We start from the raw sequence: 8,645 nt of genomic DNA, 5'->3' as shown, positions 1-8,645 counted from the left end.
GTTTCCTACCTTTGTCAGTAGGTGTAGTTACAGTTAAACCTACTGAATTAAAGCCATTGATATGTCTTAGTGCTGTGAACTGTTGTCTAGATCCACTCTTATATTACTTTTCCTTTGATGGCTTCTGGAAGAAAAAAGAAGATGCAGATCCGCCAAGAGAGCAGTGACCTTAGAACATGCTATTTCAACTTATAATTCAAGTCATATTATGGTTTTCCAATTTTCCAAAAAAAAGTGATTGTGTGTGTGTGTGTATATATATATATATATATATATATATATATATATGAAACCAGAAATATAAAACATCTTGCAGCATTGAACAAAAGTTGATAAGAACTACTTGTTAAACAGTTTATTACAAGTTCTGCTATGAAATTTGATCCCCTGGCTTTTTATTCCTTAATAACCATTCGTGTCAATTATTTCTAAACTTTGTTAGATCTTATACAACTGTTTGTCTTTTATAAAAGAAGATATTAAATGAAAAAACATCTAAACCATGTGAAAAACTAATTGTTTTATTCTTTTACGTAAGTGATACGACTGTTAGATTGTATCATTACATTTCCTGTTGCAATACTTGACTTTTTAACCTCTCCAGTCATCTCACTTGACACAGCTAAAGACCACAGAGATACATGTGTGAGTGTTGTGCTCAGCTGCAGTTTTAATCAAGGGTATGTATATATTTCTTTTAACGCCATGAGCACATTAAACATTCACTATGGCCGCACAGGTTTATGCTGGGGCAATCTGATTTTTTCAGACCTGCTGTTGGTCATTATCATCTCTTACTTTCATCTTGCCATAATTCATATCCTAATGAGTAGAGTTGTTAATCACAGCTGGTGTGTCATGTGTTGCATTTGAAAACAGCAAACTTAATTTACGTCAGCAACCACAACCAGAGTTTCCTGTTCAATACTAGCTCCCCTCACGTCGCACAAATGAAGAGCACAGAAGGACATGTTCGCTGCTTGGCTGCAATACTTCATAAAGGACCAAAAAGAACGTCTTTTCTCATCATGAACACATCAAACAGCACCACAGAAGACGAACAGGTTTACGCTGGGGTCTTTGGCTGCGTGATGGTGATAGGTCTACCTCTCAATGCAGTCGCACTGTGGATTCTTCTTCGCCGCCACAGCCTTAAATCACCCCACGCTGTCTTCATGGTCAACCTGGCATTCTCAGACCTGCTACTCATCATCTCTTTGCCCATGAGGATCTACTTTCATGCCACAGGCACCTGGCCTCTGAGCAATATGGCGTGCCTCATCATTACAATGCTCTTTCGTGACAACATCCGTTCCAGCGCTATGTTTATCACCTTCATCAGTGTGGACAGATTGCTGGCTGTGGTTTATCCTCTGAGGTCACGCCATTTAAGAACCTCGTCCAATGCCTGGAAAGGAGCAGCATTCGTCTGGAGTTTTATGCTGGTGGTGAATATCCCAGAGAGTTTGGACTTTCTAGAACATTTGCAGGACCACACTCAACCTACCTGTTTTAAATCTTATGACTCTTACGAGCTTTTATTGAGTAAAACTCGATTAGCAGTTATTTACCTTCAGATTGTGTTACTGGTCACAATGCTAACAGTCAACATTGTTTGCACCATTATGGTGTCTTGGATTCTGCACAGACATCTCAGTGACTCTGCAAAGGTCAGCAACAAGATGAAAGTTATGCTGATCTTTGTCATGAACTTGGTTTTATTTGCCATGTTCTTACCTGTGCCTATAGGAATGGCTGCACATGGCAAAGAAATCATGCCGCTGGTGTGTCTTACTGTTTCTAACTGCTGTTTGGATCCTCTGCTGTATTACTTTTCTTTTGACTCCTTCTGGAAGAAAAACGAGAACTGTAGCTAAAAGACCTCCTATTTCCAAAAGTTGGTATTAGATTTACAATGGGATCTATATTTTTTAAGAGGAACAACGTGTTTGTTCACAAACTTTTCTGTAGTTCAACAATTTGTATGGCTTCACCAATAAACCAACATTAACATGTTTGTGAAGCTTTGCGTGTGAGACAGATGGTGAAAAGGCTAGTTGAAGTAGTAGTTTTGTGTTTTATTTAGACCTATGCTGCAGCATGACAGCGTCAACCATCAAAAGAATGGTTGCTGTACTAGAAACTGAAGCTTAAAAAAAGACAGCTGCAAAGCTTTTTTTAGTTTACACATTCAAGAGGTTACTACTTGTTGTCAGCTTAAGAACTTCAAGCAATATCCTTTGTTAATTTTTTCACTTTTAGTTTGACTATTTGGATCTATTCATGTGCAAAGTTTAGTGCGCTTCTGTTATTTTTCTCCTAAACCCTTCTCTTGGATGATTTTTCTAAAAAAGAAAACAAAAACAAAAACAAAACTAACTGCTTGTCTTGTTCAAGTAGTTGAAAAAGACAGTGTGAGAAAAGGGTGTTGATTGAGAGCCTATTTTACATTTTGCTCATTGTTCAGTTGAGGAAGCAGACTGTTTTCATCTGCTTGGGAGCTAAAGAAAAAAAACCATCATGGTTTGTCCTCCGGAAGTCACTGCTGCAGTACAAGATACAGTAGGGCACAGGTTACAAACCACATTTTAACAGAAATGTTTCAACTTTTCATTGCAAGGCTTGTTCAATACAACATCGTCTCCTATGCTGCCTTTAGCAGCTTGCAACATCTGCTCGCTGTGGTTTATTCTCTGAGGTCAACTTCAAACCTATTTCTGTGTCTGAAATGGAGCTGCACACGCATGGCTGATCTTGCTGGTGGGGAAAATCACAGAGGGTGTGAGGTTTCGAAAGCAGTTAAGCAATTTTGAACTTTCTCAGGGCTCTAAGCATCATGAACAGATTCTTGCTGCAACATCAAAGTGTCATAATTTGGCTGTGGAGTGGGCATGGAGTGGACCCACGTGCAGGACATATTGCTGATGCTAACCTAAACTGATACTAACTCAGGGAAGTAAGAAATCGGGAACTTATAAACTAAGGAACTACGAGGAAAATGGGGAACACACAAGGCAAATGACACACAGCATTAAGGGACAACATGACAAAGAATTGAGGAGAATTTAGAGCGTAAATACACACGAGGTCGCAAAGCAGAGTGGATTCACCTGGGGAACACAGCTTGGCAGAATCTAACTAGGGTGACAAAGAAAAACTAAACATGACACACATGAGACGGGGGACTGTCAAAACAGAACAGGAAACATAATACTGAGACAGAGACAAAGACACAGACGAAAAGATAAACAGACACAGAGACACGACTTACTTGACATAACTAAACAGCGAGACCAGAAAACAACAGAGAGAGATTATAGACAGAGAGACATAGGACACAACTGGGGAACAAACAGAGATCACAAAGAGAACTAACAAAATTATAATAAACAAAAGCTAGAAAAGGCACAAAAACACTAAAGTTTGTCCCCGAGGCAAAAAAAACCCTAACCCAAAACTACCATCAGAAGACTAAAGACCTAAATATAAATCATTTCTTAACAGCAAAACAAATCACTAACTCAAAAGAAAAACTCAAAACCGTGGATCCAGGACCTAAGGACCCTGACACAAAGTTTCAAACGCAAAAACAAACAAACAATCCAGGCTGTTTTATTCAGTATTCATGCACTAATTAGTACATTCACTAATAATTTAAAACATTTTAGGAAATAAGCTTACTTGAGACAAACATGATGTCTTAAGTTCAAATTTTTATGGCAAATACAAATACAGAAGCATAAATATGGTACAAAAACTGGAATAGGAGAGACACCCATTTAGTATTAAATGTAAAAATGATCTAAATGTTTGGCCCTGTGGGAAACACGTGTTTGTTTTCTTGCAGAACCACAGCATGGGTTGGTTTGTTTTTTTCTACTTGCTGCTAAAAAAACAGAAGAGTCAAACTCAGCACCTTCTTGTTGTGAGGTAACCAGTGTTGGGTAAGTTACTTTAAAATAGTAACTGAGTTACATTACTAGTTACTTCTATCAAAAGTAACTCAGTTACTTCAAGTTACTCGTTACTTTCAAAGTAACTAGTTACTAGGGAAAGTAACTTTGGTTTTACTCAGAATTCTCTTGTTAATGTGTTGCTTCCATAACTTTGCCAGTCTTCTAGCTTGCTTACTTGCCACAGTGCACTGTGCCACCTACCAATAGAAAGGAAAAGATAATGTGCATATTTCCACGTAAGAAATCCCACGCCTGGACCGCCATTGACTGCTGCCATGATTCTAGCCTACGTCACAGCGTCATGTGCACCTTTTACATCCAACACAAAAACTGCAGTCGTGGTGCTTTCGATTGTACTCAGAACTTGGAAATTCTGCCTTCTGAATAGGAAGATGTAGGCAACACCAGACTGCAGATGAGCTGCATACAGGGCTGGACTGGGACAGAAAATTGGCCCGGACATTTTGACTAGAGCCCACCATTATAGCAAAAATCATAAAGCCTTTGAATGAAAATAAACGCTGTTGTGACAGTGATGTACACTGTTTTGATGGTATATATGCATCAATCTATCAATCGTTTGTTGTAAGATTCAGATAATTATTTTTTAAAAGCGAGACACTTTAAATGAGAATAAGAAAGAAAAGTATTTCTTTGTGCCCCCCTCTCCCTGTTAATGCCCTACCTGGCCCCCCTGGCAAAACTTTGCTAGATCCGCACCTGCACAGTTACCAGCTGTCAGCTACCTAAAAAAGGATCCTGGGGTTATTTGTCTCTCAGAAACAGTTCATAACTTCCCTTCAACTCATTCATGTCACCTAAAAGGTAAACCTGTTTCTCCATCACAGCTCTGATGATTCAGTAAGGACATCTCCTGGTTTCATCTTCATGTTTCCCTCTCACCACATATACAAACCGACATCATGGCCAGCAGCTTTTTTGCAGCTGTGGCTCCAGCAAACATCAGCTGATACTAGAAATTAATATTAAATACATTCTAACAACAGCTGATCAAGCTTAAACGTGCTGCTGTTGTTTAGCGCAACATCTGCTGGTTTCCTCTTTCGGCGCAAAGTGGGCGATAAACAAACAAGAGAGCCGATCAGCTGATCATTGATCAGTTTCATGATTGAAGTAGAAACGGGAGCGGGAGGGGGGAGAATGAAAGAAGAAGAGGCAGCTGTGCAGCGTAAAGATACAGAATAACTCCAGCTTTGTGCCTTTTTCATTGTAGCTGAATTACGGGACAAACTGTTCCTTTTCACCTCAATAAGAAACGCGTAATATTTTCTCTGAATACCAGACGGGACGGTTGGCAACTCTAATAACTTATGAACAAAATAAAGTTCAACATCATTAACTTCATAGCACCCACCCAGCTGTATAGAAACACCGTCATGCTAGCTAGCACGCAGTACGGAAAAAGTCAGCATAACGAAAATAAACTCCACCTAAACTTGGTTCATATCTGACCCAGAGAGACTGCAGGTCATAACTTCTTACCTGAAGTTCAGTTCACACTTGGACCGGCGGCCGCCTCGGGTCTCTTTTCCTTCTGCGTCCCTTTCCCTCATCCACCTGCTGGCCTCCACCACTTGCTAATGTTACTGAATCTGTGGAAGCTCCGCGATAGCCACCACACGAAGTAACGAGTAACGACCCTATCTAAATCCCAGTAACGAGTAACGCGTTCCTGATTTTGGCATAATAACTAGTTACCGTGCTCGTTACCGCAATAATAACGTAGTTACTGTAACGCGTTACTTAATAACGCGTTAGTCCCAACACTGGAGGTAACTGTGCTAACCACTGTGTCACCGTACCCCCCCCACAAAATATACAAACATTTTTCATATGCAATATGAACTTGACTGTTAATCAGCTTATATCACCATAAATAACCATAGTAAAATTTCCATAATTGATAACCTATTGCAATAAGCCAGCCACAGAGTGCTGACCCACACAGGTGTGCACACGGGCATACGCTGTTCATAGACACAAACTACACCTATCTTGGCTGCTACCTCAAAGCACATTGTGCGCTATCGGTCTTTAGTATTTACTGTTATTCCCATTTGGAAAAGAAATAGAAAAAACTTATAAAAGACTTGCATAAGATTTGGCTTACTTCATATAGTGAATCATGTAAGGCTTATATGATTTACTCATGAAAATGGCCACTTTCTCATTACTTTCAAATATAGTTTTAGTAAGTATCCAAAACATACAAGTTTCATTTATATAATTTTTCAAGGGATCTTATATCTGTTTTCACTCTTGTATGCTTTTCATACAAGTTTCATGCAAGACAGATACAAAGTTTATAAGATTTAGATATATCTTTTCCATATGGGTTTACATTTAGCTAGATTAATGCGATGGTGTTGCGTTTATTATGTTGCTCTCTTTTTTGCTTGTTTCCTCTTTTTCTCCCTTTTTTCCTCTCTCAACAGGTGATCCAGGAGATTTTGGTCTTTTTTAATGGCCTTTCTCACTGTTCCTCTTCCCCTCTGTCCCCCCCCCCCCCAAAAAAAACAAACAAACAAACAGACAAAAAAACAAATGCTGAGTCTACAAGAGTTTCTCTGAACTGGTGTTCAGAAGTTAGTCTTCTACACAGTGCAAGATGTGACCTTTGTTGATGGGGTGTAAGAGGCTACTGGGATCCCTGGAGGCAGCCTGTTCATTAGTGATGTGTCGATCACGAACGAAACGGCTCTTAGAGCTGGTTCTTTGACACGAGCCCTTATTGGGAACTGAGGTTTTTTTTTTTTCTTTCTCTCCCCCACTCTCTCGCACTTTTTTCCCGCTTCACTCCGCACGCAAGCCTTGTGCTTTGCGCTGGGAAGAGGGGGGAGGGGCGGTAGTTACACTGGCAGTAGCACAGGAACAGAGCAGGAGGGAGAGATTAAATATAACTTAAAGAGAGCCAGGAACAACAACGTCACATTAGAAAGGTATAGTAATCATCCACAACTATTTTCAGTTGCGGATGATAAAGGATTCAGGAAGTTTATTCATGCAGGCCCATATGACAGAGAATATGCATCTTCTTTTTGTTTTCATATTTTAAGTTATATTTAATTGTGTTGTGGTTTGCAGTGTTTTGTGTTGTTTCACTTTAAATTGGTTTAAAAGGAAAAAGCTGAAAATTTAAATAGTTAAAAGTTGAACTGTGACTAGTAGGTTTTTGTATTATATGATTTATTTATTACATTTTATGTGGAGTGAATAAATAAAAGTATATTTACGGTGGCCCCTACAGACAAAGCACGTACAAACTCCAAAACACGTACAAAAGACAACAGAAGTGCTCCAGATAGGGCGCAGTGTTGAGCTTTTGTTACCTAATGGCTACACAAGCCAGGAAGTACCAACGGCCGGATTCGGTGTGTGGTAATAACAGGTAAACATTTTTTTAAATTATTTGAATATATATGAGTGCTTGTGTATAAATACACAAACAATACACATATGCTTTCAATTGTGTAATTTAAGTGATCTAGGTAGCTCTGTTTTGGAAGTTCAGTTAACACTAGAAATGTGTTTTGGAGTTTGTACGTGTTTTGTCTCTAGGGGCCACCGCATATATTCATATATAAACATATATAAATAAAATGACTTTTTTTTTTACATTAGTAATTCCTTTTGTGCATAATTTTATATTATTGTTAATAATAAATTAATTAAAGCAACAAAACAACCTGAAGAGCCGTTTCGGAGCCGACAGAGCCGGCTCGTTTTAGTGAGCTGAGCAAAAACAGCCAGAATTCCCATCACTACTGTTCATAGGCTGCGTCCACTGAGAATGCTTGAAAACATGTATTAGACATCCTGCCTGTAAACACACACGGGGGACAGGGGGATGGCTTGGGACTGCAGTTCCGAGAGGCAGCATTTCCAGAGTGTCTGCATGTGACATAAGACTAGCTCCTTGGTCTGACCTGTTACTATCACTGCTTTAACTCTGTGTTAAGCAGGAGATCAAGAACTGTGGGAAGCTTTAATTCAGACTGCTTCAGGTTTTCCGATGCAATGGAAATTCCAGCAGTACACACTAGTCGTGCCCTGCAACTAAGAAAGATCTGTGGAAACACGAGTGCTTCTGGTCCATTTTGCCTGGAAATAGAAGCCCTCGTGCTATCAAACATGTCAATACACTGAGATTTGTTTTAAACCAGTCATTTTTACAGGCGATCAAAATACCAGTAAGTAGTCCACACTAAAAAATGCTGGGTTAAAATTTGTAACCCAACGCTGGATCAAATATGGACCGAGCCAACGCTGGGTTGTTTCAACTTAACAGGGTTGGGTTACTGGTTTGACCCGGTTAGGATAACTATCCAAAAATTGGATTAAATTGACCAATGTTTAAAGTTGAGGTTACCAAAAATTGAGTCGAAACTCAGAACCCATCACAAGGGTTATATTACCATTAACGTTTGGGTTAAGATTCCTACTTAGTATAAAATTCAGCATATAAAAACTAGATTCAAAACATGTCTGTGAAGGTTCTCAGTCATCCAGGTCATCGTAGTCAAAGGAACTTGCAAAGAAAAGCGTCTGGACTTGTTTAAGTTACTTGAAGACGTTTCGAGGATGCCAATGTTCACATTTTGGACAGAGAGGACAGATGGTTTGAAAGAGGAGTGAAAGAAGCCATCTATGTCCACTGTGAGCGACCAT

The 8,645-nt window shown here is 39.4% G+C and overlaps 1 protein-coding gene across 1 annotated transcript; it reads left to right on the top strand.

Annotated features, from left to right (window-relative positions):
* The first annotated feature begins 936 nt into the window (after positions 1–936).
* On the top strand, positions 937–2,009 carry LOC102201884 (lysophosphatidic acid receptor 6-like). The gene has a single exon (XM_005751698.1). It carries the CDS (start codon positions 951–953, stop codon positions 1,875–1,877), a length of 927 nt encoding a protein of 308 aa, XP_005751755.1. The 5' UTR covers positions 937–950; the 3' UTR covers positions 1,878–2,009.
* The last annotated feature ends 6,636 nt before the right edge of the window (positions 2,010–8,645 follow it).

The sequence above is a fragment of the Pundamilia nyererei genome, unplaced genomic scaffold, assembly GCF_000239375.1.
Source record: "Pundamilia nyererei isolate P.nyererei 1_Seehausen unplaced genomic scaffold, PunNye1.0 scaffold00323, whole genome shotgun sequence".
NCBI classification, from domain to species: domain Eukaryota; kingdom Metazoa; phylum Chordata; class Actinopteri; order Cichliformes; family Cichlidae; genus Pundamilia; species Pundamilia nyererei.
Note: the sequence above shows the minus strand (reverse complement) of the source record. Positions and strands in the feature narration are given on the sequence as shown.

What these genes read in the sequence shown, in the direction of transcription:
- LOC102201884 (XM_005751698.1), top strand. Translation starts at nt 951, where the DNA reads ATGAAGAGCACAGAAGGACATGTTCGCTGCTTGGCTGCAATACTTCAT.